Below are 14,462 nucleotides of genomic sequence, written 5' to 3' on the forward strand. Positions count from 1 at the left end.
CTACTTCGAATATAGATACAAGTATTTTATATAGACAACGATAATCACATGAGGCTCGTAAAATATACAGCTGGATCCATTTTACGCACGACTAATGGAATTAATTAGTGTTTGCGATGGCTTTTGTTGCGTACAGCTATCGAATTCGTTTCCCGTGTTTTTAAAACAGGACAGGGTAATTTATATTTGTTAAAATTTTCCTTTTTCTGATTTGGACTACAAGAGAGCAATGGAAGCTAAAAACGATCACCGGCTTACGTTTATATAATCATTCATTACGTTTGTAAAGTTACAAAAAATATATAGTTATAAAAAATTACACGATTTTTTTAATAAAGCCCATGAAAATATACAGTTTAAATTCTTTCAATCGCTCAAAACTCGCTTAAGACTTTTTTACTTTCAATCGCTGAAGAGCTTTTATTCTTTTTCATTTCAAATTGAACGAAAAAATTATGATCTACCTAAAATTTAAAAAAAGGCGAAGGTTTTAAATAAAAAAGGAAGAAAATAAACATGCTGAGTATAAAACAGCAAACCTCGAATCGGCTTGGCTCATTGCCAATTCTTAAATAATGCAATAAAAATCCATGGTTCCAGCGGGATAAATTGTTCAAAACTAAAATCAACACAACTATGCCAAAAATAATGTACACAGTATAAACAATAGCATGCATGAAACGCGTCCTGGAAAAAAATTATATCAATATACGAAGATTGTAGTTTCTTCGGAAATAGTTTTGTCAGTGTTAACCAATAATTGGGATTTATAACACGGATAGAGGTCTATTCTTATCGAGTGAGTTATTGTGGTTTAGTTTTATTCTTATTAAGTACTAACAATGTCAGAATTGTTTCAAGTCATCTGACGGTACCTGACATGATTTTTACGGATACCGCTATGTCAATACACTCATTTAGAATTGGGTATACACTTGTGGACTCAACAGTCTATCAGTGTGCAGCATTTTGCTTTACCAGAATTAAGAACCCTTACTTTTATTTCTTTTCGAGTATTTATTCAAATTACCTGAAGACATCTGTATATAGGTACATAAGACAGATTGGTATACGTAACTCAAGTGTGAATAGAAGACGAATTTGATCAATAAGTTATTAGTTATCTTACCTGAGCTTTCCTTAATTTTTCTTCGATTGCAGCAAATGCGATCTGTAAAGCTTGGTGTTCGTCTCTTAAAACTTGATTTAAGCCTTGCAGCTCAGACATATTTGTTTCATACATTTGTATCTCGGCTCTCAGAGAAGCTATCAAAGCTGTATTTTCTGAAATTCTATAAAATAAATAAAATTTTATTAATTATTTAATCGTAATTAATTGAGGATTTTACTTAACTAGCTCTCTCGTTCTGGCGCGTTTCCTGTTTCGGGTATGTGTATAATCTAGGGTGGGATTACACACCACTTCTGGATCTTACTTCACACCCATGGCAACCTTGTCAAGCCAGGTTTTTGACATCAAACGTTATCAAAAGCTGTTGAGTAGCCGAGAATTGTAGATCGAGGGTCCTACTTTGAGAAAAAAGTCGTTGTTGACAAGGCTTATTTGAAAAGATCAACTCCTAAAGTGCTTTATTGGAGTGACAGTTTGTACGAAAAACATAGACGATTCTTTTTGCCGTGAGTGGGGCCGCGAGCAACAGCTAATAATTTGTAAATTCAACAAAAACATTGTTACATTTTATATAAATTCCTATTATGAGTCATGAACTGAAATTTATCAATATCTATGATGTCAGATTTGATAATGGATTATAATTATTTTTACTGTGTCAACAACTAAAAGACAGTTCAAAATATACTTTGTATACATAACTAAAAAGTTTAATAGATAGCTAAATGAAATTAAGGAGTAACATATCTAAGTATTAAAATAAAATTAACATTGGAATATTTACAAATAACATTTATTACTCCGAAATATTGATAGGTAAATGTTAAATGTATGTAACAAATAACGAAAGAGTTTTTAGGATTTAACATAACCTATTCCTTCATTATTGTAGTTTAACTTACGTAACATCTTTTGTCTGTAGTTGTTTCTCTAACTCTTGTACTCTGGCATTGAGGGATATTATTTGCTGCGCACTCTCTCCTCTTCTCCTGTGTAAAGATGTTAGTTCCTCTTGCTGTACAAGTATCTTTTGTTCTAAAGCTTGAATCTTTTCTGCAGATGGATTTCCTGGAAGATCATCAAAATTAAATAGTAAATCCCATTCACTGTTACTTTGATCCATTTTTTGTCTTTATTTTAAAATTATTTTAAGGATCACATCTGCAAATGTGACTTGTCAATTACACTATCAATACAATTAGAATTGGGGGTATTTTTTTTTTGAGAGGTAGTATATTATAAGTGCAAAATAGGGTACTCTGAATAAAAGTCAGGCTACTTCATTATACTTACAAATGAAGATAACACTCCTAAAAATCGGCAACCTGATGACTCATTTACTTACATTTTCTATAAAATTCAGACCTGACACCAAATATGAAACACAAGACTAGTTAAATAAGGCAATGAGTGACATCACATTAGCTATACCAATATATATCATAACTAGTTTCAAAACAAAAACTAGGTAATGGAGAACTCTCTTACATATAAATAATTATACAGTAACTATACACAATGCAATAAAGTTTTTTAGAAGAAATAATATACTAACCTCCGGATACCACACTATCTGTATTGGTAAACCTTATCCTTTCATTAACTAAAGTAAGTTGAAGGTTTTCATTCTTCAGGGTATTCACATTGTCGAAAAGCCTGCTTTCTAAAATAAAAAAAAATATTTCTAAATACATAAAATACATTTAATGTTAAGTATATTTGCAAGACATGTCAAACTTTAAAATGATGCCATGTTTTGTAAAATTTTAATAATACAATTTGTTTTAACCAACCCATGTGTGATGAAAAACCTTTTTCACCATGTATACCAAAAAAGTATTGAATTAATTATTAACTTACAAATAGAAGAGGGCTGATTATTTAATGAATATATTATTATAATGAAGACTTATGCAAAGAATTGATAAGGGATTTTGATTACATATTTTACTTGTTCAGGTCATAAAATGAAAAAAAATCAAAGTCACTGGTTTGAAGTTGGTACACAAAAATAAATAAGTAAAAATGATATTTTAACTCTTATATGATGTTGTAGAACTTAGGAACATTTTTGTGACAGATTATAATTTGCCTAAAGTGACAAAATCAATTAGTATATTAATGAAAAAAATTGCAATTCCAGTTCAAGTTTAAATAAAAAAGGTTTTAATAAATTGAGCTACTACACTTAGTGCAGTGCAGTTTAACTTCCCACCCTAGGAGTACAGCAGGGCTGGAGCAAAAATGTCCTTGTTTCTGATATACAATCTCTTTTCCAAGTACCTAGGTATTAGGTAACACAATCATGTAAGGTAGTTTATTCATTGCTCAATCTTTCGTTGATAGTTGTAAAACTAATCAACAGCACAAAACTACTGAGTAAAATATTTGCTTTAGATAACATGCAACAGTGATGTCAATTATGGAGCAAACAATGTAATTAATCATAAAAGATACAATAAAACTTCATCTTGTTTGGTTCATGTTTTAGATGAATATTCTACTTCATGTTAATCAATCTTATTTAGTTTCTATGATCATGAGTATGATTCGATGTAGAAAAATAATGCCTATAAAATAATAATGCCTATAATAAACATGGGGACAAAGGTAGTTTCTAGGTTACTTACGAAAAGTTATTATATCCTGAAAAGCAGCCGTCTCATATTTATTTCTTGCTTGTAATTGATTTACTATTTTACTTCTCCACTCTCCACTTTCCATTTTGGCTCCTAAGTTGAGTTTGTCTTGATAGAATAAATTTAATTACAAGTAAATCAAAACAAACAGATGTCAATATAGCACTTTCAAGATAATAGTGAAAACTCGCAAAAATTAAAACATGATAAAGTTACAATGGAATTTACAATTGAATTGTATATTAATGGGGATAACTTTTAAAATAACTATTTGGAAAAGTTATGTAGGAAATAATAATTCTTTGTATTCTAGTGATCCCTCTGATCCCTATCAACAAAAGTACAAAACCACCAAGACTCAAATTTTTGACAATGACAATTCAAAACAATCTTGACTTGACGTTTTACGTCTACCACATGACATTGATTTTGATTGTTTTTTTTTATTGTTAGATTGTTGTGAAGACCAATACCAATTCCATGTGCAGACTAGTCTACAGCAGGCCTACCATCAACTTTTACAGAACGATTCCAAAGCAACTCAGTTTAATCGCATTCATGGCACCTAGAATTAATCGCATTATATAAAATAAGTCGATGGTACCAATTTGCGATGCAGCTCAGTATAAGTCGTGAAGTGGATCGCGTTATGAGATATAATAGCATTAAATGATTAAAGAGAGTACGGTCTGTCAAAAATGTGAAAAAAACCACTTCATCACACATCCAAAGTAGGATTACCTACCTACTTTGGATGTCATAGGCATATGACATCCAAAGGTGTTATTGCCTATTAACAGCATTTTCAAGGAGGTTTGACGTATGGAAAATCATATCTGAATCTTTCAAATTACGCTGACCCCGAGATTTAAGACGTCACAGTCCCAAACACCACCGAGAACATGCGGCGGTGAGACGACAGAGATTTAGAATGAATTCTTAACTTGTATATATATATATATATACCTTTTATATAATAAATAAATACTTAGTACAAAAGATAGATGTGTAGTTAGGTACTTAGTATATACTTACTTACTTCCCTATTGAAAAGTTCTGAAATTATCCGCTCGCAAATTAAATTTCAGAAATGAATAATTCAAACATGAAAGCTTCATACTTTGCCCACTTTTGGCTTCTTTATTCGTTCATTAAATTAGAAAAGTTGAGTTTTGGTTTAATTATACTTACATTTCTCGCTAATTAAACGCTTTTTATAATGGTAAATATTTTTTCGACTCTAAATGATAGGTACTTAAATACTTAGGTACCTATTTAAGTGTAGTGAATGATTCTTATTCTTTATCAGTGTACGTAGTTAACTATGAGAAACGAAATGAAAATTCCGCTAACTGCAATGGGACTCGGAGTAAGTATTTGAAATAAATTTCAATTTCATTTATAGGTAGGTACTTAGGTACTTATATCTAGTTTTTACTTTTTGAGGAACCCTAAAATGAAGATCTTTGAGTAAAGTACCTACTCTTAAAGTCTCTCAAACTCTTTTTACAGAAAAATTTCTCTAAAGTATGTTGAAACATAAAATGAACTTTAATTACTAAGTACTTAGTTGCTGAAAGTTTCGAGAAGTTGGCAAAGAAGCAATGAGCTTATAGAAGTATCGAGGGAACTTTCCTCTGACTAAAAGTGGGACTTGCGATCTTCGTATTGATGATACTAAACTTACGCAAGCTATGATATGGGTTATAGAGATAGCTAGTTATGTAGGAATATTTGATATTACAAGTTTTAAAAGAAACGCTTTGACTATTTCAATTTTACCACTATGTAGGTAATATAATCCGTCGTAAAAACGAAACGAAACAAACGAACGTATTTAGTTTGAAATACGTTAATAAAGGGTCAACGCCTACAGTCCTTACCTTCATAAAAAATTAAAACATAACCTAGTTTAAGCTAAAGTATGTTTTGTCACTATCGCACCTTACATTAGATTGAGACAAAACATAGTACTTAAGTTATATTGAATACGGTAGTACCATTGCCAATATTCCGGACAAATAATAAGTTTGATCGAAATCTTCTCGTCCATTGTAGATGCCACGTTGATGACGTAGCAAAGATGAAACTCATTTTATTCTAAAAAGACATCCATTCATTCAATGATAATTCCTTTTGCTAAGTATTCATCAAGACTGACTGTTACTATTCAATTCAGAATTCGAAATTCAATTATAAGTTTTGAGACTCAAGAGCGATGAATGACGCTTCGGTATTAAAATTAATTCATGCCTTGAGATATGGTTTTCATAATACCCACCTAACTAGTTAGTTATGTTTGAACACAAAGACGTGCGTTAGGTATATAAAATACTTATATGTATAATGTAATATTATTATTAGCTAGCTCTTAATTTTTTGTTTGTTGGGATAGTTACCCACAGAATAGCTAAATGGTCTAGGGACTTACCATCATCTCTTAACGCAATCCACTTTACGACCTAAACTGAACTGCATCGCAAATTGACTTGAATTTTAGTATGAATGCGATTCATTTTATGTTCCTAAGTTGAACTGAGTTGCATTAGAATCGTTCTGTAAAAGTTGATGGTTCCACCTGCGCTCAAATAGCAAGTAAGTATTTTATTCGTTTATTTTAAACAATATTAGAAAAAATATTATAGGCTAAGTAGAAAATTCTAGTCTAGTCATTAGGTATATAATATATAGTAAATAGAGAAAGTACCTTCATTCATCCTGGTAAAATAAAAAGCTATAGGTAGGTAGTTAAAGGTTGCTTACGAGATTTCCGTTATAGGTATACCTAGGTAGGTAATTTAATGACATTAAATTAGGTACTTAGTTTTAATGTCATTAAATTAAGAAAACATTTAGGAAAGTTTTCCGGTTCCAATCCAATCGGTTGAAGATATCTGCTTCAAAATTGAGTTGCAAAATTCCATCCGAAAATAAGACTAGGACTATGTAGTTACTTATAACTATGTAGGTACCTATAAAAGCTTGTAAAAACATGAGTAAGGTACAAGTAGCCAATTGCAGCGCATCAGACTAGAAAACGGGAGTTTCACTTCAATATGAGTATACCTTTCGGAAACTGAAGAAAGTATGCTAATTAAGCCCCTAGATGGCAAATAATTCCGCTTAGTTTTTTCAGCACACGCTTGGGAGCAATAGCCGATTTTGCAATCTTCATTTGGCTGTAGCATAATATGGTAGCAAAATTCGTACTTAGGTGTACATAGTTTAGAAACGGTAGCATAAGAGCGTGTTCCCATTGCTTAGTCGCGCTCCGTTGCGACTAATGCAGTAAAGAGTTCAGTTGAGTGCATTTTTAGGGTTCCATACAAAGAAATAAAAAACGGTACCCTTATACTATCACTCGTGCGTCTGTCTGTCCTGCCAATTTGCTGCGAATCCGGGTGTAAATTTATAAATAAAAAAAAATATTGTGTTATAAGTATATCAAATAAATGGGTTATGAGGATATAAAAAAATAGAACTAGTTTTTATTGTAAAATAACCAGTTTTGATGATATTCATGAAAAAAATATTAATTAATTTGAGAAAAATTGTATAGATGGCGCTAGTGGTTAAATTACGCGTTGTTTTTATTTTAAAACATGTTGTTTAAATTTCAACAATACTGTCATACAAAATCACATAAGGAGTAGACGCGCGTGACGCCACTAGCATTGCTGGCAACGCCTGACCTCATCTCCAAAACTAGTGAACCTAAAATGTTTAAAATGAAATCCTTACATATTAATTAAATGTAAAACAAAGTCCTCTACTGCGTCTCACAAATAGATAGTGATAGATATCTGAGGAAGGTTTAGGCATGTTTTTTATTATGTTTATACCCGAGCGAAGCCGGGACGGGCCGTACAATATAAGTATATGCTTGTAGAATACAGGTTTATTGCTTGTAGAATACAGGAAAACTTACAAGAATAATCTCATTATTAAACAATCTATAAATTGTATGTTGTGTGGCAGGTACCCTCTTCACGCGAGTTCAACTTGCATTTGGCCGGTTTTTTTTTCAAGGTAGGTGTGTCATCCTCCTTAGTTTGCATTTGCTAATTGATCTTCATCATCTCACTGTATTTAAAAGTAATTAATATCTTAAGAAACCACAGTAAAAATAGCTTTAGCCTTACCAAATAAGTCGCTGAAAGTTAAAATTGAACGGAGTGGAATCTATCTACACTGAATTATTCAACAATTTTCACGAAAGGTTTGTGTTGAAGGAAATGGGAACCGATAATGGCACATACTTAGGTACGATATATAAAATGAAATGTTTATTTTAAACTGTTTCTAGCCAGCAGCCCCACCGTCGGTAGTCTATGCTTGAACTCGCGTCATATGTCTGTACTTACCTATATCAAATTTCATCAAAATAGACCCAGATGTTTGCCGTGAAAACGTGACAAACAGATATTCCGGCTGCGCCAATTTTAATGACTTACCTACCTACACCTAGGTACCTTTGTAAATTAAACATAAGTAGGCTACCGCAAGCGAAGCTGAGGGCAACATCTACCTACTTTGTAACAGTAAGTAGGTATGCAAGGCTTTATTCCTTATGGCTTAGAAAAATAAAATACAAGGATGTTAATTATTTTCAATTTATTACATAAAACCGACTAACACTATATGTTAAGCGGCTTCTTTCTCGACCTAATGGCAACAATCACCACAGTAGAATTATCTAGCTGAAAATAAAAACAGAATAAAAATCAGTGCAAATATGAAATAGTGCTTGATATCTTTATAGATATGAAACCCTTGGATCTTTATGGACTTTTTTTATAAAAGTAATTCTAATTTATAATATTCGCAGGAAAATAAGCATATCAGGAATAATCAGCAATAAGTAAAAGTAGGTACTTATACGAAGTAATTACCATCGGATTCATCTGGTTCTCGTCCGTGTACTTTTACATTACCATCTGAAAAATAAAAATGTAGACATATAATATCTATAACTAATATAAGCAGCCTGTCCCGGCTTCGCTCGTGTAAAAACATACCTAGTAGGTAACACACAAACCTTCTTAAGAAGTTTCACTATGGTAAAAATCAAGACAAGAGTTCCATGTAGGTACTAAGTAAGTATATTGTGAAAATTTGGGTATTAGATATCAAAGGCGATTATGTATCTTACCTTCTCCTTCTTCTCCAGCTCGAATACCTAGCGTGCTTCTGATTTTCTTTTCTTCAGAATCTGTCAGACAAACAAGGTACCTAGTTTAGAAACATTTAAAAATCTGAGTGTTTTTTGAAATTATATTATAAATAGTATAATAAAAGTTTGTGTGAAAAAAGATTACTTTTGTTAAAAAGTTCTATTTGATATCGAAATATTTACCATCATTTGAATTAGATTCGTTTGATTCATCTTTGCTAACTTTTTCATGTTCGCGTTCACGCTTGGATTTCTTTGCTTTTTTAACTTCTTTCACTTCTATGACAGGTTCTTTGGGCTCTTCATTGCTATCGCTAAAAGAATCCGCTCTTATTGCAGCATGACCACCATGTCCATGCTTTTTTTCACTGGAGTCTAGTGCTCTAGGATAGTTACCATCTAAAAATATGATTATTTTAAAAATATATATCAACAGTAAATATTTTAAAAGAAAGTGTAGGTATGTATAAGATTACAAACTATCCTAACAAAATAATTTGAATACCTGCGAAATCACGAATTCTCAAAGCTGGCTCGCCATTATTTTCTTGTGTTAAATCAAAGCCTATTCTAAGATTTACTGAAAACACAAGGAGTCGTAGGTGTGAACAAAGTTAGACATTATAATTATTATCTTTAAGATTTGTAGCTTACGAAGCCTAATCGAGCCAATTGTTGAGTACTTACCTACCTAATTATTTAGAGAAATGTTTTATAAATACCTTGTTTCTCCCCATGGTCGCTTGGATAAGCCAGGACACACGAAACTAAAACCTTAAAAATATAATATACTTATCTATAACAGAACTAGGGAGACTTGTGCAGCTGCAGAAATCACTAATTGGTTCCTATCTATTGAAAGATTTATTAACGTTATAAATATCCTAAACATATGGAAGTAAGAATTTAGTTATATTTTGTAAAATATTTAATTTTTAAATAATTACATTAATTTTTGAGGTAGGTAAATAAGTACGTATTATTGGTTGATTTTCAAATATGTAAAGCAATAAAAATAGGCTACACTATAAAATGTTAACAATTTTACCAGACATGTACTCCAAAACCACCAAGTACTTTTATTATGGCTAAACATGACTATTTCTGCGAGAATTTTCGCAGAAAATGAACTGAATAATGTTTCGTTATAATTTTATTTTAATCAGAACTTTTTGATTACGCCAATGGAGCGTATCTATAAAATTTTACGGCCAAGTTTTAATATGGTTCGCTGCATTCAAATTAGAGGAAGGAACTAGATTTGAAGTGTGCATAAATGTGTAAGATAGCATAGTACCTGTCTTCAAAGCTTGCATGATCCTCTGCGTCTCAAAGTGCAGTATAACGACTGGCTCGTAGTACTGACTGAGCGTAGAAGGATTTCCCGACCCGCCAAGAAAAATGAATAGAATAAATCCTTGCACAAACTCGTTGAAAGTTAAACTAAATTATGATGTGTGCATGAGGCTATATTTTATTTTCCCTCTTAATTGGGTGGACCGTTTTAGATATTTTAATTTTTGGTTTGTTAGACAGCCACTATAAGTACTTTTATTCAAATTAGGTATTAAAAATTTTTAATAGAAAAAGAAAGATTTGTAACTTGTATACGAAAAATTTGTACTTAAGTACCTAAGTACTTACTTGCATATGAAGATCACAACAAGAGTGCAAGCGGCTCGGCGATGTATAGAATACGAAGATCATTGGATGATTTAATGCTTGATGTGGGGTACTAGATGACCCAATCCGTCACTTCCTCGGCTCACTGCTCCGGAGGAATTCGATAACTGAAAGGTGGCCGGGTCGTCCAAAGATGCGCTGGAGTGTTTGTACTGTGAGTGTATTCAGTTCGTCACTGAATTAGTTCAACAAAGGATGGCGTGAGATACCTAGCTATAGCACTTGGACTTATACCTAGTGGAATAAAGAGCGAGAGGCCTTTGCCTAACACATATGCATATGATATAAAAGGCTATCTATTAAATAATAAGTATTACAAAGACAAATACAATTTAATTGAAACAAAATAACGGTCTTCAATTAGAAATGACATCAGATCTAGATTGTTTCGCCTTCATCAGTTTAAGTAGGTAAACATTGGATTTGAAAAAAAAAAAAGAAAAAAGCAGAATTATTGTCAGGCAAATAAAATGGCTTGAGCATACTCTGTGGAAGATATATTAAAAAATAACTTAACAAAGGTATTATCTCCTTAGCAGTCGTGGCTTCTGTGAAATCACGTCCATTTATAACGCAATATGAGCGGAGATAATGTGTGCCCCGGGCGGGACAAATTTGCTAACTTTTTCTGTTGAACAACCTCTTTTTATGTGGAATGGTTAGCGACGAGAATTTCCGTGAAAAGTAATATTATAGCGAAGTTAGAATATTAATGTGGTAATTCGTTTCGAAATATCTGCTGTGTCCTCTTAATTGTTAAAATGTAGGTACCTAGGTACGTTATAGACATAGCTAAATAAGTGACGGATTATATTCTACTCAAGTACCTACTTACTAAAACTAAAACAACGTACTTACCTACAATCGGGCCCAAATATACCTAACCGCTTTTACCTAACAAATATTCACTACCACAGGGTGTCATAGTTATCTGCCTCAGATTGTACCTACATGGAAATGCGAATCTACGAACATATTGTTACTTTATTTAGCCTACCAACCTTTTTATTTATACTTATATGTGTGGCTACGTAAGTGCGTGACTGGCCACAATTTACTCGAAAATTAAAATTTACATGACAAGGATGCCTATGTTGGTAACATAAACAACGAAGACGTGTTGCTTTTTCTGTCGCGGCATCCTAACAGCAACTCGCGACGTTGACATTAATTTTATCTGGAGTCCTGTCTGACGCGATGCGAGCAACACAATATGCCACACGTACGTAGGTTATTACTGTAGAATGTGCTTAGCTACTTCCTTATCCTAACATATATCACATACATATATTTAAAAGCCTAATACTTAGTAGTTATACCTAACATATATTTAAAAGTCATCTGTTACGTCTGTATGATCACCATAAACGATGCAGATAAGGTTTTTACCCGAGCGAAACCGGGACTGGCCGCTACCGCTAGTTAATAAAATCTGACACCAACCTACTCGAAAAGAAGTTACTTGGACATGCAATTCAGCCCAAGTCATCCTCACTTTACCTGCATGTTCTGGCGTGGCAATCCACACTCACTGGACCCGACCAGCGTGGTGTGTTAGGATTCAAAATCCCCCTTTTTGTGTTAATTTTACAAAAAATAGTACCTATGCTTGTTTGACCTCTCTATCGATTCCATCAAAATTGGTCTAGCGGTTAAACCGCAAAAGCGTAATGTAACCTAGGTTTAAGACGTGTTCACCTACCTTATTTATGTTAGGTAGCTACAAATTTAATATATTTAAAAGTAAGTTTATATACAAGTGACAAATGGGAGGAATTTTAGTTGTATATCGCCTGGTTCGCGTGATCGCGAAGCGATCGCATGACTCCCATATCTCATAAACTTTGCTATGAATGTCTTGGAAAGAATCGGCGCCGAAACCGAGAACTTTTCCTGGTAAATCAGCATGTAAAGATCACTTTTGCTGCACATTTGTGGCGTATACTACAGAAATATGTTTCGTTAACCTATATGCGGTTATAGGTAGTACTAGAAAGTTATGATACTGGAAGTATCGGTTTATAGATATTTATTGACTCATAAAGAATACAATAATTCACTTATAATGAGTCTAAAACTAATTTATAAATAATTTGTAAAAAATATATGACGCAAATAAACAGTGTAGTTTTCGAAGAGTTATGCTATTTACAAAACTTTGGTGTAGATATGATTTTTTAGTCTTCCTTTAAACAAAGTCAAAGATTTTATGTTTTTTAAGTCTTTAGGTAAGTCATTAAACATTTTAGCTCCTTCGTATAATATATCACTCTTTCCATATTTAGTTCTAGGTGTGGGTAATTTTATTTTATCTGTGTTTCTTAAATGGTGTTTATATTTATTTATCGTAAAAGTGATTTGTGTTTGAATTTTCTTTTCAAGAATTTTTTTTACAAGAATGCACATTTTATATTTATATAGTTGTTTTAAATTGAAAATTTTTGTTTTTTTATAAAGAGTTACAGTATTCATTAAATAGTCAAAATTAAATAGTGTTTTTATTACCTTATTTTGGGACCTCTGGATCAAGTTCATATTTGTTTTATTTGCACTACCCCAAATTTCAATCAGATATTCGAGGTGGGACCTTACTAAAGAATTATATAACGTGTACTTAATCTCAAATGGGATACAAGAACCAACTCTTCGCAAAACGCCACGCAAAGAAACTAGCTTGCCTCTAAGGTGTTCGATATGAGGTTTCCAGGTGAGTTTATCATCAAGATGTAGTCCTAGATACTTTTCTTCGTTAGAGCGATGTAATTCTTCACTATTAATAGTAAGACACGGGTAGTGCGGTATTTTTTTATTTTTTGCAGCAAATATCATGTAGCTAGTCTTTTTTGTATTTATTGTTAATAAATTACACTGGCACCAATCGTGAAATTTGTCGAGGTCTGTTTGTGCTGTATGAATTAGCTCCAAAAAATCAAGTCCGAAATAAAATAGACATGTATCGTCTGCATATAAAGTTATATCGCCTGTAAGTCCGATTGTAGTGATATTATTAATATATATTAAGAACAAAAGGGGTCCCAAAATAGATCCTTGTGGGATTCCATAAGTAATACTTTGTGGTTTACTCTGGTAGTCTCCTATTTTAACAATTTGATATCTGTCTGTTAGATATGATCGAAAGATTTCATAAGTCATTCCTTTAATACCAAGGTTTTCTAATTTGTCTAAGAGTAATGAGTGGCTTATGGTATCGAAGGCTTTTTTAAAATCTATAAAAATACCCAATCCAAACTTTTTATGGTCAATGTTTGTTTTTATTTGAGATACCAGGTCAATTGCCGCAGATAGTGTTGAGGATTTACTTCGGAAACCATATTGCTTCAAAGTTATAAAATTTAATTTTAATAGATGATTGTTAAGTCTACGGTATAGTACCGTTTCAAATATTTTTGATAGAATAGGTAACACTGAAATCGGCCTATAATTGCTGGGGTCGGTTCTTTTACCCGATTTGTAGACTGGAGTAACACGCGCTATTTTGAGGGAGTCAGGAAATGTGCCAGTTGCTAGACATTTATTTATACAGTCTGTTAGATCTTGTGCGATAAAGTTAATGATTGATTTTATAGACTTCAGGCTAATCCCGTCAATACCAGCACTAGCGTCATTTTTTAAGTTTTTCATAATATCACATACTTCGTTCACGGTGCATGGTTCAAATTCAAACAGTTCAAATTTAGGTTTTGTGTTTATATATGTCAAAATATTGATATTATTGTTATGAAACCTAGAAGGAATTTTATTTGCAAGTTGAGTACCCACAGAAGAGAAAAATTCATTGAATAATTCGCAGATTTCAGTGCCATCCTTTACGCTG

General features: G+C 32.4%; 2 protein-coding genes across 4 annotated transcripts in view; both read right to left on the bottom strand.

The window, feature by feature from the left end:
• Atg16 (Autophagy-related 16) overlaps positions 1-4,125 on the bottom strand; it is a 169,828-nt gene extending 165,703 nt beyond the window's left edge. For both annotated transcript variants that reach the window (XM_053750076.1, XM_053750075.1), the window contains exons 1-4: positions 3,763-4,125; positions 2,688-2,795; positions 2,035-2,200; positions 1,130-1,292 (exon numbers count right to left, since the gene is read on the bottom strand). In XM_053750076.1, coding sequence (XP_053606051.1) covers positions 1,130-1,292; positions 2,035-2,200; positions 2,688-2,795; positions 3,763-3,856 — 531 coding nt within the window. In that variant the 5' untranslated portion in view covers positions 3,857-4,125. The remainder of the gene's footprint in view (positions 1-1,129; positions 1,293-2,034; positions 2,201-2,687; positions 2,796-3,762) is intronic.
• A 4,243-nt stretch (positions 4,126-8,368) lies between these two features.
• On the bottom strand, positions 8,369-10,149 carry LOC128672628 (uncharacterized). Of its 2 annotated transcripts, XM_053749893.1 has the most exons (7): positions 9,993-10,149; positions 9,667-9,718; positions 9,450-9,524; positions 9,128-9,343; positions 8,924-8,983; positions 8,664-8,708; positions 8,369-8,471 (listed from the first exon to the last, which is right to left on the bottom strand). In XM_053749893.1, exons 1-7 carry the CDS (start codon positions 10,038-10,040, stop codon positions 8,464-8,466), a joined length of 504 nt encoding a protein of 167 aa, XP_053605868.1. In that variant the 5' UTR covers positions 10,041-10,149; the 3' UTR covers positions 8,369-8,463. The 2 variants fall into 2 exon arrangements, with proteins under 2 accessions (XP_053605868.1, XP_053605869.1); XM_053749894.1 differs by lacking the exon at positions 9,450-9,524 and having other exon boundaries at positions 9,993-10,148.
• Positions 10,150-14,462: the final 4,313 nt, after the last annotated feature.

This window comes from Plodia interpunctella, chromosome 9 (assembly GCF_027563975.2).
Source record: "Plodia interpunctella isolate USDA-ARS_2022_Savannah chromosome 9, ilPloInte3.2, whole genome shotgun sequence".
In the NCBI taxonomy this organism is placed as follows: domain Eukaryota; kingdom Metazoa; phylum Arthropoda; class Insecta; order Lepidoptera; family Pyralidae; genus Plodia; species Plodia interpunctella.